Raw genomic sequence first — 18,737 nt, 5'->3', positions numbered from 1 at the left:
TATTTATTTCCTCCTTCCTCTCCTTCCGTCCTTCCTTTTCTATCTTTCTTTCTTTTTTTAAAGATTTATTTATTTATTTATTTATTTGAGGGAGAGACAAAGTGAGAGACAAAGCAGGAGTAGAGGAAGGGAGGGGCAGAAAGAGCCCCTTCTGGAGGACAGGGAAAAGCAGACTCCCCACTGAGCAGGGAGTTCAATGCAGGGCAGGCCCATCCCAGGACTCAGATCATGACCTGAGCCTAAGGCAAACCTTAACCAACTAAGCCACCCAGGCACCCCTCATTCACTTTCTTATATGCTATTTAGCTCTTAGTTTTAAAAAGGTTTTTTTTTTTGGTAACTTACAATAAGACCTTTAAAGTAAGGGGCAGAACCAAGGCAAGTAATAAAGAGGGTGTGGGATAAAACTGAACCAAAAAACCTAGGCCCTCCCTAAGAAGCCTGCAATGGAGTAAATTAAACTTTAGGCCCAAGTGTTCTGCCAATCAGAGAAAAACGAAGGCATGGAAACTGATGCCACTTTCTGTTAGATCAGTGGCAGAAAGGTTCAGTTCATCTAGAGAGATGCTCTTGTTTTCCTAGCTGTGTATTTTGGGGAGGAATTGAGTAGTTCATTATATCACATTTTTCTATCAGATAATCATATTAAAACACCACTGCATGTTGCTGAACATTATCCTTTCTTTCTAGCATAAAGTACTTTAAAAAGTTATTTTTTAAAATGACTTTAGGCTAGTACTGCCCAATTATTTTCTAGTATCCTGAGTAAAAAGTAAAAAGACATATATGAAAATAGTAACATATATTTCCACTCAGGATATTCAAAAAATATTATCTCAATAGGTAATCAATATAAAATTTTTTTCTGTGTTGATTGCATTCTTTTTTCTTTTTAAACCAAGTCCTCGAAGTCCAGTTTGTATTTTACACTTGTAACACAGCTCACCTTGGATTAGTCACATTTCGAGTGCTCAAGAGCCACATGTGGGTGGGTGGGGTAGCAGTAAGAGGGGCAAATTTCGTTTGTTGTAATATCCTTGTGATACTTTCAGTATTGAGATTTCTCAGCAACAGTTATCACCAGGGACCTTGAAAGGAAAATTCGTCCATGTTTTTTGTATTGGGTGGCCATGAATCTGGAAGTTAGCATTTTATGTCCCTGAAACTAATCTGATGAGAAGAACAAATAACTTCAGTCATTATCAAGAAAGTGAGCAACTTACTTTGAAAACTTTTGGATGCTTATTTTCAATTCTTAAATCACTAGTAAATACACTTATTTATATTATCTTGGAAATTTTCTTGATCTCTTTTTATGCCACCTGCTTCTTTACAACTTCTATGATTTCACCAGCTTTTTCTCCTAGGGTTCCAATGAGAATGAGTTTGTAATTTTTCAGAGATACTCATGACTTTCTATTTGACATACAGTTGCTGGTTAATTTCTTTGTTATCCCCTTGATGAAAACTGAGATTTGTTGACTCTCCTCCCCCCCACCAATTAGTGCCTCGTGTGGACTACAATGTAGCCAATAATGCTTATTGAATGAAAAAAAAAATACATATATATATATATATATATATATATATATATATATATATGTATATGTATGCCTTTTCCTCTGATCTGGAAAGCAGGTGCATGCTTTTGACTCTTTTGGTATATTTGTAGTTACTAGCATAGTGTAGGGTATGCAGTTAGTGCTTAATAAATTCTTGCTGACTGGATTCGTGACTTATAATTTGGCTTTCCTAGTCTTGGGTCAAATCTGTATCTATGAAACTGTTAAATATATCCTTGGAAAGAACATCATTGTTTTTATCTGGAGGAAGAAATACAAATACATACATCCACTACTGTTGTATAATACACAATTTTTGCCAGAAGAAAAGTATGACTGTTTAGGTCTCACACGTTATGATGAAAGAACCTAGTTTGTGGATTTTGGAATCATTCATTCTCTCATTCAGCAAACAATTACTAAACACCTATTATGATTATGACATTGTGTTGGACATGGGATAAAAATGGTAAGCTTTGATACTCAAGCTGCTCACATTTTAGCTGGAAAGTCAGAGAGACCTCTTGAAAACATTTGTAAGTTTAGAGAAAGCTAGCTATTAATTGGAAAAAGATTCAGCCATCCTACTTGTCACTCTGTTTTTCCTTCGTTGGTGTTGGTTAGTCAGTATTTTTAGAATAAATGTGTAGATAGTGGTTTGTTTTTAAAGAAGTTACATTATTTGGCATTTATTACATTTTATTTATTTCCTTGATTGATTAATTGCAGTTAAATTACCTTAGCATGCTAGAAGAGATTTTATAGATTTTGACATATGATTAAATAGCATAAAGCATAACTAATGTGGTTTTAGTGGCATGCTATGTATTAAAGCATAAAATTTAAACACACACTTCATCAGGAATTTTTGCAGTTATAGTGAATTCAAAAGATTCAGATATTGGAACTCTACCTCCTCATTAGGGAGGGGCAGGAATTTTATAATTGAGATTATTATAGAAGAGTGTCCTGACATAACTGATTGACTTTAGTGATGTGCCTTGAAAGTTCAAATTCAAGGTGTGCACTTATTTCAGTCAGCTTATTCTGAATGTTTAAATAAGAAATACTATTTCTGGGTATTCTGAATAACTCGTTGTACATTTATTCCTAATAGTGAGCATTTGGACTAATGATGGATTACTAATGAGCATGTAAATGTACCACCTGATTACATTAATATATGATCTTCCATGACGAGGTCTGAAATGAACATTCTAATATGTATTTCTTTTCCCCAAATGGCACTGTGGCGTATACTGAACAGGACTGAGACAAGGGTGTTTTTCTTAAGAGCCACTGATTTAGTCAATTATCAAAAATCACATTATAATAAATGCTGTTCTAAGAATTTTGATTAACCTTTAAATAAATGTTACTTTGAAAAAAACTGCCAAATGTGTTAATGATAAATTGTGAAGTGGTAGTAATTGCAAGTGGCTTTATGGATAATATAGTTAATTGATACCACCCTCTCAAACATATATAGCACATCAGCTGTTATGAGGCTGGGTGATAGTAATGGTGTCTACAGCATTTTTGATGCATTGAGGATGACATGAGTAAAATGGAAACTTAGAGTGCTCACCAGGGTCATTCTCTCATGCACATCTGATGCCCATGGTCAAGTAAATTTTTAATGACACATAGTCACTACACACCTTTCAGCCTTCTGGAGAGGTAAGTGTACATTGATCTGTCCTAATTAGCCTTGCAGAGTACTTCAGACATCCCTGCATGAACACTATTATTTAATAAAATGGGAGCTATTTTTTTCACAAGCTCAGCACTTGTTCCTTGGATGGCTATATTGTTGTTGTTATTTTTTTAAACTCAAGTCTCATGTTCATTCTTGTCTTTGTCTGACAACGTAGTATTAATGTAGCTGCATAAAAAAGTAAGCAAAATCAAGAAATGGGTCTGATTATGAAAGTTCATTGCTATTATAAGAAACCCATAGAGCGTACATCCATTCCTTCCCTAATGTATAGGGTGCTGACTGCATAAAATTGCTTGGAAAGACATTAAGGATATACAGGCAATTCTGTTGAGGTGTGCAATGGGATGCTTTTATGTTTGGAAATAAAGGTGGTTCTGGAATATCTGATTTGCAAAATAAAAGGTAGCCAAAGCAATTTTTTAAAAAGATTTTACTTATTTATTTGATAGAGTGCAAGAGAGAGCACAGGAGAGGGAGAAGCAGACTCTCTGCCGAGCTGAGAGCCAGATGTGGGGCTGGAACCCAGGACCCTGGGCTCATGACTTGAGCCGAAGGCAGACACTTAACTGACTGAGCCCCCAGGCATCCTGCCAAAGCAATTTTTAATTGCTCTAGATTGGAACACTTATGTAGGGACATCAACCTTTTTTTTTTTTTTAAGAGTTTCGTTTTTATCTGAGTTTGGAGCCTGTAACATCTTGAGTTTGTTCGTAGATGGAGTAAATCAAGTATTATTTATTTAGCTAATAGGATTTGGACGTAGGGGAATTTTTACTATGGATTCTTTTTCTATTTGCAAAGTTACTCAGTTACAAATGGGATACAGACCAGATGGTGTTAAATCCCGTTCCAGGGATGACGTCTACAGCCAGAACTTCTTAGAAGCATGAATATCACTTGATCACATGGTTCACTGGTTACTGGACTTATTTGCTCTTAAGAAAATGAATAAGAAAAAAAAATGAATAAGAGTAGGTTCCTGTTGTTCTGTAGGGCTGGCCGTTGATGACAATGGTCTAGAGTTGCCTTTGTGTTCATGGAAATCATACATTTCTTTCTGCTGTTTCAGGGCATCGAGTTGGCTCTCAGGCTCCACAAATGCCTCCTTTACCTGCTTGCTCATAGCTGAAGCTGCATTAGGAGAGATTAAAATCTTTGGATTTTGCAAATATCTCTAGAAATGGTAATACTTTGTTTAAATCAGATCCATAGAAATCAGTATGAATGAGCTTACCAGCTCTTTCTGGATAACAAGGTTTGAAAGTGGGAAGGGTAAAGAAATATGAGGACACTGGATAATGAGGGAGTAAAAGGATCTGCTTTGTGGGCATGAAGGGGGCAAGAGGGGTGAGAAGAAAGGCTCTGAGGAGAGACGCTTAGAACAGCAGAGCATAAGATGTACTTTCTTTACAATATAGGGAAACCTCTAAAAATGGCAGGCGTTCTAAATATAATTTTAAAACAGAATATGTTTTCAATTTTATTTAGGTATGAAATTAGTAATTTCATTTTTAGATATTCTCCTTGAATTACTTTGTTCATTTGTTCAGGAAGCATTTATTGAACAGCTCCTATGGTCTAAATAATGTGTTGGGAAAAGACAGGATTCCCATCCATAATGTTTTATTAGTCTCTCTGCTTTTGGGCATAGGTAATAGAAAACCCAATTCCAAATGGCTTTAGTACAGGGGAAATTTGTTAGTTCACACTACTGAAAGTCCAGGGACAGAGTGGAATTCAAGAACATTGTAATCCAGTAGTTTTGACTCAGTTTCCCTTCCATTCTTTTTCCTTACTCTCTCTGTGGGTCAGCTTCATCAGTGGCTAGTAGCAAGATGGCTATCAAGTCAAAGGGGCTATTTCAGAGCCTTTTTGGAGGGCTAAAAGAATGTTCTCAGGATCTTCAAAGAAACTCTTATTGAATTTTATTAGCACAAGAGACCAAGATTATACAGGTATTTAGAGGACTGGTGGATGAAGATATGTAGGGGTTCAGTGAAAGCATTGGGGGGGGTAGACCCTCTAGACTGATAGAGATGGAGGATTCAGAGTGGAATTCCTTGAAGAGATGATTACCCAAACTAAATCCAAGAGGATGAGAAGGAATGAGGAGGTGGGGAGGGCATGTAGGGAATGAGAAAAGTGGGTTCAAAGACGTAAGCAAGAAGTTACACTGCACAAAATCAGCTACATTTACTCATTCTTCAGGTCTCGGCTTCACCTTATCTTCCCACAGGTTTAATGGAGCCTTGCATGGCCTCACACTTTCCTGTATTTATGCCATCTTAACATTCACCCACTCCATTGTTATTTATTCAGCTGCCTGCTCTTCCTCCCTAGACCTTGTGAGGACAGGGTCCATTGTCTGTCTAATTGCCCCTTTATTCCTGGCTTCCAGCACATCATCAACAGTTAACAAATACTCATTAAATGTATGAATGAATGTGGGATTTATTATTATTTTCTTAAATGATAGCATTTAGACCTGTTCCTTCCTACATTGATCAAAATGATAATAATTTTCATGGTCCTGATTAGACTTCTTATAAATAGTCATAAAAGGTAGACAATAAAATGAAGTCTTGAGGATTTTGAGTTTTTGTCTCTCATGATCTTGAATAGAATTTTCTTGAGCATAATTACGTGTTTTCATATACTATAAAATCCCAAAGCAGGATGAGACCTTAAAAGTCATTAATACTCTTATTTGTTGGATGGATAAGTTTGTTTATTGGAAGACTGAGTCTTTGCTCATTACATCCTTCAAAAGATTAACCTCATATGTATAATACTCCAGCATAGGTGAGTTTTGATTTTTCTTCAACTTTTGAAATTTCTTTTCTTTTTTATAAAAGATTATTTATTTATTTATTTGAGAGAGAGAGAGCTGCGGAGAGGCAGAGGGAGAGAGAGAAGCCGGCTCCCCACTGATCAGGGAGCCTGATGCAGGCTTGATCCCAGGACCCTGCGATCATGACCAGAGCCGAAGGCAGTACCTTAACTGACTGAGCTACCCAGGCACCCTGATTTTTGAACTTTATAGTTAAATGATTAACACATGATTTTATTGACATTAGTCAGAAATTATCTTTCTCTTTGCTCTGCTATGTGTAATATATTAATCATAGGCCCTGGGAGTTGGGAAAAGATTTTGATAGAATCCACTACAATGCATTTTTTACTGAAGTTTTAAATTAAGCCTCATACTGAAATGAATTAATGAAAAGATGTTTCTGGATAGAGTTGTTATGGTACCTGTTGCTTATTATCATCAGTATTATAATTTGCAAATACAAAACATACTGAATACTGAATATGAAATGTTTAACTTGAAGAAAATTAATAGAAGAATAGAAGAAAATATAACGATGTCTCTTGATGAAATCCAGTCCAAAATTCTGTTTATGATATTCAGGATATTTCTGGGGCAGCATGGTAGGCAAGTCTACATGTTTTCCCAGAGTACATCATAAGACCATCTTACACCATCTTTCTGAACACCGTTTAGGTTTATATACCCTTATGAGCTTAAAATCTCTTAATTTAATGTATTCTTTGGATGTCATCTAGAGAGAATGGTTTTTTGTTCTTTTTTAAAAATTAATATATAATTTAGGTCTCTGCCCAGCTTCCCCGCGGGGATGCTGCGGCTGGGCTGCTGGCTGAGGCCGCTAGTGTGGAGGCGTGGGCTCCAAGCCTCTGCCCGGCTCTCCTTAAGGGCCGAGATGCCCAAGAAAGCCGGTGCGACGAACAAGGGTAAGAGCCAGAGCAAGGAGCCAGAGAGACCACTTCCTCCCTTAGGTCCTGTGGCAGTTGATCCTAAAGGTTGTGTCACCATAGCCATCCATGCCAAACCCGGGTCCAAACAAAACGCTGTCACAGACGTGACAGCGGAAGCGGTGAGAGTGGCCATAGCAGCCCCTCCGTCGGAAGGAGAGGCTAATGCCGAGCTCTGTCGGTACCTTTCTAAGGTCTTGGAGCTCAGGAAGAGTGACGTGGTTTTGGATAAGGGCGGTAAATCTCGTGAAAAAGTCGTGAAGCTGTTAGCGTCCACAACGGCAGAGGAGATCTTGGAGAAATTAAAGCAGCAAGTTGAAAAACAATAAAAGCAAGTTATGAGAAGTACATCCTTGAGAAGCGCTTTAATTGCTATTCGTGAAGAGGCTGTTCAGTAGGAAAATGTACCTCAGTGCACTGAAGAACATGAAAAAAAAATTTAAGAACAGGACTCAGAAGAGAAGTAGGAATTTTAAAAGTGCTGTATGTTCAGTGTAGGTTCTGACGTCCAAAGAGTTTGGAACACATCAGTCCGATTTCATCGCATTACACAATGACAGAGCTGGAAGACACCTTCAGGATGACCTGTCACCCCTCTGATCCCGTGATGGGGCTTCCACTCTCCAGAAGTTCAGAGACTTGTTCGGGATCACACCATGAGCCAGAACCACGGTCCCTTGACTCCTGGCCACATTTTATGCCAATCGTAAATGATGAACAGGTTTCCACAGCACCTCTAGGGTTCTGAGGATTGCCTTGTCTGGAGTTTACAAGTGACAGAAAAAAACCTGTCATACTGCTTTGTGGTCTGTCTTTATATTTTAAAAGGCTTATCTACATACAAAAATGCCTTTTTTGTCTTTTGAAAACTGTGGAGTGAAAAACTAAGAGTTATCAGGACTTGTAATTTACTATTAATTATTTTGGGGAAGTCACTGAATTTTTGTCCTCATTGGAGGGTGTAGTCTTCAAATCTGGTAGTTCCTGTGAATCTCCAAGGAGCCTTAAAAGAAGAGGGCCTGGAAGCTACTTTCCATATCTGTAAAAGCCCATCAGGAATCTCTCCTACATTAAAGCTTCAAAAGCTAGTAATAAATGCCTTGTTTTTAAATATCCAATGCAAAAACAGTGATTTGGTCAGGTAAATAACAAATTCATTACCTTTGCTGATCAGAATCAAAGCAGTTTTGTGCTTTTGTCTAAGTACCGGAGAAAATATATTGGTAGACAAAATGTTTAAAAATACAAAATCCCCAAGGACTACTAATAAAAATTATCTTGTAAAAAAAAATTAATATATAATTTATTATTAGCCCCAGGGGTACAGGTCTGTGAATCGCCAGGTTTACACACTTCACAGCACTCACCATAGCACGTATCATCCCCAATGTCCATAACCTCACCACCCTCTCCTCCCTGGCAACCCTCAGTAGGCAGAATGGTTTTATTAAGGTCTTATTATTGAGCTTATTTAGCTTTCTTCAAGTCAAAAAAACTGTTCAAAACATGGATATCATCATTTCATAATTATGAATTATGAATTTTTATACATTTTTAAGCCTTACCTATTATACATTCAGGACACTTTCTAAGGAAAAACTTTCAGTAGTTTGTTGAGCATCACACAGCTTTACACCCTAAGATTTCTGTTTCCTGGAAGAAATTATGAGGCAAGGTAAACATGAGAGTAATAATAAAAATTGCAAAAATGATACCACTTCATTTAAAGTTTAGTATCTAGTGTCATCATTAAAGATTGCACTTTCCTTTAGATAAAGAAATGTTATTTCTGTAATAAGTTTTTATTGTCATTAAGAATCAGCTTTTTTGGGGTGCCTGGGTGGCTCAGTGGGTTAAAGCCTCTGCCTTCAGCTCAGGTCATGATCCCAGGGTCCTGAGATTGAGCCCCGCATTGGGCTTTCTGCTCAGCAGGAAGCCTGCTTACTCCTCTCTCTGTCTGCTTCTCTGCCTACTTGTGACCTCTGTCTGTCAAATAAATAAATAAAATCTTAAAAAAAAAATCAACTTTTTAAAGGTAAGTCGTGATTAAGCAGTATGTTTGAAATAGAGTATTAAGCAGTATATGTAAGAAATAGATCTAATTTTTGTTTCCTGTGTAATCATCTTGCATGAAACGTAGAAAGCATATTTCTCTAATTTAAGGGAACAAAGGGGATGTGTAACTCGAGCCATTACGAGGTATGGTTGTTTGAGACATCCATGCTTTATGAGCTTGGGAAGGAGAAGAAAATAACCTGATTGAGAAGCATTTCGGAGGTTCTGCTATTTAGAGTGGAATTGTAGGACTGGAAGAAGTCTTTAGAAAGTGTCTGGTCCATGACTTTCCTTCTCAGGGAAGGAGGCTTGGGCTTGGCAAGGTGAAGGGACGTGCTCTGAGCCCTGCATAACTAATGAGTCTGCGGAAGGGATGGGGCTCATGCTGGCATCTCTTGCTCCTCACACTTATGGATGTGTGTCCCACCGTGTGCCGCTCTCTTGTATCCTTGAGGAACTCAACCAGACTCGAGAAGCAACATCCTTTTTGCATGAATTCATTAAAAGAAGTACTACACTGGCTTTTCAGAGTTACAGAGTGGAGATGTGTTGACTTCAGAAAACGAAGGAGTTAAGCCCCCCAAATTTGAAATTAAAGCTACTCCTCATTTAAAAAAAAAAAAAAAAAAACAACAGTGTCTCCTTGGAAAACTTTTCCTAAGTTCACCAGACGCTCAGGCTCCTCCGGGAAAGAAAGCAGGTCGAGGCTGTTCGGTGGGCTGTGCATTGTGCTGTTCTTCTCCCAGAGCTCGGGAGATTGGCATTGCTAGGCAGTCGTGTCACAGCCCCAAGTCATTTAATGCCTCCTCTTGTGAGGCCAGGATTCCACGCCCAAGTGCATTTAGTAGGTCAGTACAGTAATTTTAAATGTCTTTCTTTCAATCTTTTGCCATCTTCAATTATACCTTTCCACCCTACTATTTGTGTAATTTTCTTCTGTCTGAAGTCTCTTTACTGTTGTTCTCTATTGCACAGCATGACAAATTACCCATCAAACCATATCTTTTCAGCCCAGAAATGCGCAATAACACAGAGTCATGGCATTATCGCATGTTGTGCACTTTATTTCCTCACAGTTCATTCAAGTGTGTCACTTTATTTTCCTGGCTTCCTTTTGTCATCATGGAGATTAACCATTTTATCCTTCCTAAACTTTAGAAACAATTAGAATTTCATTATAGTGGAAGGAAGCTGAGAGTGAATGCTTGCTCAGTACTATATGGAGTATACTTTTCATATTATCGGTGGTAAAATTAAAGTCATGAATCCTGAGTCCTTTTCGAAGGAGAGACTTTAGGGGTTATTATACAGCTGAGTAACCCTGGCTCTGGACAAGAGAATTATTTGAGCCCGTGGCCACCAGACACATTAACGGTTAAGAAGCCATTTAGTGTGACATTGAATACCTGATTCTTCTGTTCTCCTGAGAATTACAAAATTCCCTGGGGCCCATGCATTTTGTACACAAAATCTTCGCCCCCACCCTTAACTTTGGCTAAATACCAATAGTGTACAGTGTGCAACGAGATACAATAGGCATTGCAAGTATGTGTTAGAAAATCAATTGGAATTGATGCTCTAATCAGCAGGGCTGCAGCTGGTATGTAGACACATCACTGGAAATGGTGATTAAGATCGTATTCAGAAGCATTAAAAAAACCCCACAACACTTAGATCACTGTTCTGATAGATTTCTATTTTACTGGGGGTAGTGGATGACTTGGGCAGCTAGTGATACTTCTAGATTCTGCTAGATTCATTTATAAGATGTTTTTATAATCAATATATTTTGAATGTTGCATTTATAGTTTATTTTCCATTACATATTTGTAGGATATAGGATACTGGTTGTTGGTAAACAAAAATTTCCAAGTTCTTTTGCCCCAGTTAACGTATAGCCTGCCAGATACTAAATACAAGCTGCCCCAGAGAAAGGAAAGGGGTGTGGTGACAGTTTTAGCTTTAGTCCGGAAAATACATTTAGTGAGGAGACTGAGAGGGCAAGCGGGGAGCAGGAAGGAGGGAGAAAGGACGATGGAGGGAAAGACACAGAGACAGACTGAGAGACAGAAAGAGCAAGAGGGAGGGAGGGAGAGGATGGCAATGAATGTGAGATGATCTGGAGGAGAAAAGCCAGTCGGAATCATGGGATGGTAAAGGAGGTTTTCAGAATTTAAAGAAATGGAACAATAGCTTTCTTACCCAGGCATTTCCTACCCATGAGCAAGTAATTAGCTAAAAATATTAGCTAAACTATTCTTCTGGGGGAAACCTAAGGATGAAAAGAGGCTTGAACTAGAGAGGGTTAGTTGCTTTCATAAAATTCTGCATTTTCTAATCTAGATTCACATTTTCCTGTGAACACCTTTAAGTTGTGCTGAAAGTATAGTGATTGAAAGTTCAGCCGTATACATAATTTTTATAAATAGAGTGTTTTTATATGTAGAGAATAAGCTGGGTGTTTAAAATAAATCTAGGAACAGAGGTCTTGCCTTTTTATCTCTACATTGTCTTTGACGTTCGGCAAAGCTCTGGTCTAGAAATATCAAAGCCCAACTAGATGATGGAAGAAGGGGACCAAAACTGTGGAATGTGAGTGTCTTTTAGAAATAGTGGCTATCAGAGAAAAGGCAAGCTATTGATACTATCCAGAGCTTGGGATTTCATGAAGGCAAACTGCTATTGAGAGAAAAAGGCTGGTACTTTAAGCATTTGATGGTAGCTTTTTTAAACCATAAAACACATCAAGCCTTCCCCATAAGATTTTAAGTAGCAGCCAGTTTGAAAAAAAAAAAAAAAAAAAGGGAAAGTGAGGGAGTGAGGGAATTCTGGGGAATGGAAGAGGAAATAGCAACAAAAAATTAAAACTGCAGAGAACTTCCTAGTTTTCAGACTACCTTTAAATATATTTTTCCCTATGTTCGTCATAAACTGCCTGCAGATAAATCAAGGCAGGAGATATTAAAAAGTGTTTTTAATAGGTGGAGAAAACAAGACTCAATAGCAAAGGAACTTACTTGAAGTCACATAAGCTGTTGGACAAAGCAGTGCTTGAACTGAGGTCTCTAGAACTCTGCCTACCAGAGGGCAACCATGAGCCAGCTGTATGGGGCTACTGAGCACTTGAAATGTGCGTAGTCCTATTGGAGCTGTGCCGTGCGTATAAAACATATATCAGATTTCAAAAACTTACTACAACAGAAAAGAAATATTTTACATTTGTGGACATGTTGGGTTAAATATATTATTAAAATTAATCTGTATCTACTTTTCAGTATGGCTCCTAGAAAATTTAAAATTACTTATGTAGCTTGTATTTGTAGCTTGAGTTATATTTCTATTGCTATTCTAAGCCCCTACTCTGATATTCTTCCAGAAAATAAAGGGAAGGAAAACAGGAGGGAGAACTGGCTATCACAGAGTTTGAAGGATTCATTCTTCAATGATAAAAGTGTCTTAATTTTATTTATCATTTCAATTGAAATCAACTCAATAAAAAAATCATTGAGTATCTACTATTTGTAAGGGTGGTTGTACAAATTACGTTCAGCATATTTTGAGGAGAAAGGCAAAGGATCATAACAGGGAGAGAATGTCTTTTTTTAAAATGTTTTTATTTTTTATTAACATATAATGTGTTATTAGCCCCAGGGGTACAGGTCTGTGAATTGCTAGGTTTACACACTTCACATTTCATAGCACTCACCATAGCACATATCTTCCCCAATGTCAATAGCTTTTTTTTTTTTTTTAAGATTTTATTTATTTATTTGACAGACAGAGATCACAAGCAGGCAGAGAGGCAGGCAGAGAGAGAGGGGGAGGCAGGCTCCCTGCTGAGCAAAAAGCCCGATGCAGGGCTTGATCCCAGGACCCTGGGATCATGACCTGAGCCGAAGGCAGAAGCTTTAACCCACTGAGCCACCCAGGCATCCCGGGAGAGAATGTCTTTTCTGGAATTCTCTGAGCAGATCCACATGAGAGCAAGCGTACAAAAGATTCACTAGATTTTGTCATATCTGTTCTAAAGGAACCATAACTGGTGTAGATGTGAAGAACCTGAGATTGTTTTGGCTGGGTGAGTACGCTGGTCTCCTATACCCAAGGACACTTTGGCAGGTACACAGAGGGGCGGATATGCAGTCTGTCCTACCGCTCGTTCAAGCGGACTCCGTACGAGCAGAGGAGGACCTTGACTGAGGACAAATGAGTGAAACATATTAAGGAAGAGGTATATGAAAAACACAAGCTCAGAGTAGGAAAAAAGGAAATGTTGAAAAACTAATGAACCGTAAGATCTCTATAATAGTCTCTTAATAGGTACATTGTTGAGTAACACTGGTGTGTGCCAGGTTAGTTATAACTTGTTATATCCGATTTCATGAGCCGTATGGCAGTGCACACCTAGTTCTTGAGGAAAGGACTGAACCTACTGTTGTCACTTAGAACACACCCTAGTAATTACTGCTACAGATTCCAGTCTCAGAAAATATTAATATTTTTACAGGAACAGTTTTCAAAACCTGGAGTGCAACAAAGGAAAATCGAGCAATGATTGCAAATTTTCAAGGTTTGTGCGGAAGGGGGAAAATACGTTTGTGCGATATTTTTAATGAAATTCCACTTTTAAAATTCTAGATCTATTTGAAATCTGTCATTTTAAAATTAATAACTGTTTTCCCTTTAACGCAGTCTGTGTAAAGAAACCCAATCCACTTCTGAACAGTTCCCTGCCTTCCCAGATACATGGAAATTCACTACTGTTGCTGACAAACAAAATGCCACAAGATTTGTCATACAAATCACATTATAAGAGGTTCCAAAAACTTGACAACGTTGACAGTTGTTTTCAGCAAATGGCTGCTTTACTCTGTACTGTCAATGTTGATGTCCTTGTGCACATGTAAAAGAGCAATGTGATTAAGGCAAGCTTGTCCACGCTATATCTGAGCCAAGTTTTCCGTCTCCGCGTGGCACTGAAAGATTGCTCAGCTGTTGCAGATAAGGCAGGAATAGCTAGCAGATTTCTGCCATTTAAAAAAAAAAAAACATTCTCTGGGCATGCATTTCTGTAGGAATTTACCAACATCTGCTGCTGACCTAAAGTTTTCTATAGAAGTGGCATATTTAATTTATACAAGTAATTCACAATGGTATTGGTCAAGCCTGATTTCCTTGAGAAATAATGAGTTGCGTTCACCAAGAAGAAATGGCTTGAAGTTTAATAACATGTATTTTCTCTAAATTGTCATTGGAGCTTCAGCCTTCATACTTTTTTGGCCCATCTTACATTTATTTTCTGCATGTTCTCTAAATTATATTTCGGCAGAGAAACTTTTTAGAAGGAAGAATAAAGAGCTAAGAGGTTTTGGTGATTCCACAGAAGGCCTACATTTCACACTTATCTTTTTTTTAGAGGCTCTCTGAAAATGTTTGATTTTTGGGAAGCTAATTTATTCTGGGAGAATTTTGTAGTTGAATTTTAGTGTGATTTAAAATTGTCGTGTGTGCTATCCTCAAAAGAACATATAGGATTTAGGTATTTCCCATTGTCAGAGTAACTTGATAACCTCTTATTACTTTGATTTTGGACAACATTTGTTTACCATTTTGTTTGCCACTGCTCAATTTTGAAATTCGTTCTCTGTATGTTTACATTCTCTTAATTCAGTTGTTTTTGAAATATGAAGGCTCCTCAGGTAAAAAGCCAGAACTTAAGTTAGTCCTGACAGTTCAGACCTGTCTCATAATGCATTTGTTATTTGATTCATCTATTCTTATTCTTGGTCACCTTCTAGTACAGCTGCGTGCTTTAACTGTCTGACTTGTCTTTGAAAATCTTAAGCCACATTCTTTGGAACAGTTGCTTCATGTTGGTTGAAATTCTCTGTGGCACTTTTTTCCATTCACAGGAGCCAACAGCCACCATAGCAGACACATAGTTTCCAAGAACTTAGGCATGGTTCATGATTCCTGAATCTCAACAATTTCTTATAAGAATCAGAATAGCGTGTAGAGTGTCTGAAACCTTTGTATTGTAAATTATAATGAAAAAGCATACATTTATAGTGTAAGGTTAAGTTAACATACATCGTTTTCATATGTTTTCATTCTTGAACCTAGTAAAGGCATACAATTTGAAAACCCACCAATAATGTAAAATTAACCCAGTGGCCCGAGCAAGTAATTAGCTAAAAATATTAGCAAAAAATTATTTTAGGAAAAATTAAGGATAAAAAGATTTGAACTAAAAGGTTGGTGGCTTCTGAAACAACTCCTTATTTTCTAATCTAGATCCACGTTTTCCTGTGAATACCGTTAGATTGTACTAAAAATATAACAATCGAAAGTTCAAGTTTTAAGTTCCAAATTACTGCCTTTCAGATCCAGTGAGGCATCTAAAAAATGGGTCAAGGTAACAATGCATAATTTGAAAAGTTAGCAAAAAGTTGCTAATGGAAATAAAGTGAAAACCAATATAAGTGTATAATCTTTAATGCCTGTCTTATTTCCATTGTCAATAAATATATTAGGAAGCCGAAATCCGTGTGAAATATTTGTCACAGCTAGCGCCTTTATTTTTATGTAGCCACGGGAGAAGAAAAGAGAAATTTCCCATAGAGTGTTTAGATCCTTTGATTAAGCAACTGACTAAAAAAACATGAGTGGCTTATAAAAAAAAGAGTTGGAGTAAATACAGAGAAGCAAAATATGTATCAATAGAGAACAGCATGCAGGCAGGAAAAACATGGTCATGCCCTTTTTTTTGCCTGCTGATTTTCATTTTCATAAATTTTAATTTCATATACTTTCACTAGGTTTATATTGATAATGACTTTTTATACCTGGATAACGGCTTTTGTACTGTAAATAAGATAGCAACATCTTATTTAGGAGATTTGAGAAGCTCTGGTCTTGGCCTCTTTTTTAAATTTTGACTTTATTTTCAATTCCAGAAGTGCATCATTTGTCTAGAACCCAGATCTTCTGGCTGCCATTATCTTCCCAAAGGCTTTGGTTTAATCCATTTATACTTTTGTCATCGATAGACAAAAGCAGAGAGTGTGACGGAAACAAGACCATTATTTGTGTGTCCAGGGTAAAAAGAAATTCGTTTTTCTCAGTAAAGACTTGTAATCACGCTCTTTAGTACACATTTTGAGCCACCTCCTCACACAATAGCTGACAGGAGAGAAGTGAAGATAAGTTGCTCTTCATGGACTTCTGTGAGCTATCAGAAATATATCATGCAAGTAGCTCAAACAATTGCATTTCCCATTACCCTATCACTCCTCAAGGCCATAAAACTCCAATTTGCAAGGTGACTGGATTTTCCTGCTGGATGAAGGAAGATGTGACTGTTTCACATTTGCTTTTGAACTTTCTCATGATACTGAGAATTTCATGAGACAAAAGTGATGTTATCAATCATGTTATAAATACTTACATGAAAGTTTTATTATGTTTTTCTGGGGTTGCAAGATTAAATCCCTTTTACTGAATATTTCCGGCATTTGGGGATATTTTACTGGTAGGTTGGATTCTTCGTCATTTGGGTATGCTGCAAGATCAGTCAGTGTTTGGATTGAATTTAGGTTTAAAATAAATGGTTGCCCTAGGACTGGAGAGGATTTCTGTCTAGGGCGTGAGTCCTCCACAAGAGGCCTAGGGAGAGGCCTGGGCTGTATTTCCGGGGAGTGGGGATATACAAAGACCAGTAAAGAGGGAGGATAGAGCATAACTAAGTACATCACAAAAATTTTAACTTGCATGTTTGTTTTGTGGATGGATTATCAAATATGATTAAGAAACTACCATGGTCTATTGTCCCCTACATGATAAAGTCCAGTTCCTCAGTGTGGCACAGAAAGATTCCATCCTCCATCTACTTCATAGGCTTGTCTACACTACTTCCTTGTAGCTACAACAAGCTATAAACTAGTAAGTATTAACCGTGTTTTGACCATAGCTGGAATGTCTTCTGACACAGAAGATCTATCCACCTTTGGAATGTGTATCCACTCTTTCAAGGTACAGTTCAAATGACATCTTTATGGTGAAATGTTCTCTTACCATCCATAGAAGTCAGGAGATCTTTCTGCTTTATCCCTATTTTTCACACTTATTCATGTTGTATTGCATTGTATAGTGCTTGAAGATATGTTTATCTTCCAAGCTAGACTATGAACCTTTTGATATAAGGATATCATATTTATTTTCATGGTCCTTGGATCTTGCCTAGGACCTGGCCAATGATAGATGCCATATAAATATTTGTTAATAGATATGTAGCTTTGTACAACATCTGCGCCCCAGCCTCTAATTGTTGGTGAGAGCTCACCTATCATCAGAATCTCTCATACCAGACGAGTCGGGAAATCTATCTACAAATGAAAACACTCTCCATGCAAATCATTGACATTCAAGAGCCCTTACAAGGTTCATTTACCTTAAATAATGTGCTTATTTTCATGTGCAGTTCATTTTGTGGAGCCAGCATCATTGCTTTTAGCATAACGCTTCATAAGGAAGAACTAATTTGGATACATGACAATTCATAAAGAAATAGCAGAACCACCTGCCCACCATTTTTATTTAAAAGTATTCATTGCAGTTGAGGGGCACCTGGGTGGCTCAGTGGGTTAAGCCTCTGCCGCCGGCCCAGGTCATGATCTCAGGGTCCTGGGATTGAGCCCTATGTCAGGCTTGCTGCTTGGCAGGGAGCCTGCTTCCCTCCCCCCTTCTCTCTGCCTGCCTCTCTGCCTAATTGTGATCTCTCTCTCTTGGTCAAATAAATAAATAAAATCTTAAAAAAAAATTCATTGTGATTGAAATCTAGAGTTCATAGAGAAAATTAATTGTAAAGCCTAAAATACTAATTAATAGTTTACATAACAACTGGACAGTATTTCAAACATTCAGACCATAGTAAGGAATTAAGAAATAACCCAAAGTGCATAGTAATTCAAGGGGAAAAAGTCCACAATGTCAGTAATGGTAGAAGAACCCTTAATACTTCTACTCATATAGACCTACTGATTTGTATTTTACTGCTCTAACAAACTTTGGTTTGTTCCCCACCATTAGCAGATGAGAAAGGGCAAATCAGTCAAATTTGGGATTATAGGACTTCTAAGTTCAGGAAAATGAAAGAAATGAGAAATGCTAGCTGATGATCTCATTCTGGAATATCAGTGAAAGCCTTAAATAAAAAAGAAAAGAAAAAAAGAAGAAGTAGAAGAGTGGCTCCTGGGGGGCTCAGTGGGTTGGACAGTCAGCTCTTGGTTTTGGCTCAGGTCCTGATCTCAGAATTGTGGGATGGAGCTCGGAGTCAGGACTCAGCACTGAGTACAAGTCTGCTTGTCCCCCTCCCTCACTTTTTGCCCCTTCCCCCTCTACTTGCTAACCCTCGTGTGCGTGCACATGTGCACACATTCTCTCTCTCTCTCACACAAATAAATAAATAAAGTCTTTTAAAAAAGTAGGATATGAAGAAAGCTTAATTGTTTGGGGAATGATCCAGTACAATTCTAGCTAATCTAGCCTAACCTCAAATTTAGGCATAATCTTGTTAGGTGGTTCCTTCTCTATTCTCTCATATACCAACCCATTTCTCCCCCTCT

At 37.7% G+C, this 18,737-nt stretch overlaps 1 protein-coding gene and 1 long non-coding RNA gene across 2 annotated transcripts in view; both read left to right on the top strand.

The window, feature by feature from the left end:
• The window catches only part of LOC116586162, a 134,711-nt gene that overhangs the window by 10,698 nt on the left and 105,276 nt on the right, over positions 1-18,737 (top strand). The gene's annotated exons all lie outside the window — the stretch shown is intronic.
• On the top strand, positions 6,911-7,714 carry LOC116586160 (UPF0235 protein C15orf40 homolog). The gene has a single exon (XM_032335796.1). The coding sequence runs from the start codon at positions 6,924-6,926 to the stop codon at positions 7,386-7,388; it is 465 nt and encodes a 154-aa protein (XP_032191687.1). The 5' UTR covers positions 6,911-6,923; the 3' UTR covers positions 7,389-7,714.

The sequence above is a fragment of the Mustela erminea genome, chromosome 3 (genome assembly GCF_009829155.1).
Source record: "Mustela erminea isolate mMusErm1 chromosome 3, mMusErm1.Pri, whole genome shotgun sequence".
Lineage (NCBI taxonomy): Eukaryota > Metazoa > Chordata > Mammalia > Carnivora > Mustelidae > Mustela > Mustela erminea.
This window is presented reverse-complemented; position numbering and strand designations above follow the sequence as displayed.

Excerpts from the sequence above, each read along its gene's own strand:
- LOC116586160 (XM_032335796.1), top strand. The coding sequence starts at position 6,924 with ATGCTGCGGCTGGGCTGCTGGCTGAGGCCGCTAGTGTGGAGGCGTGGG.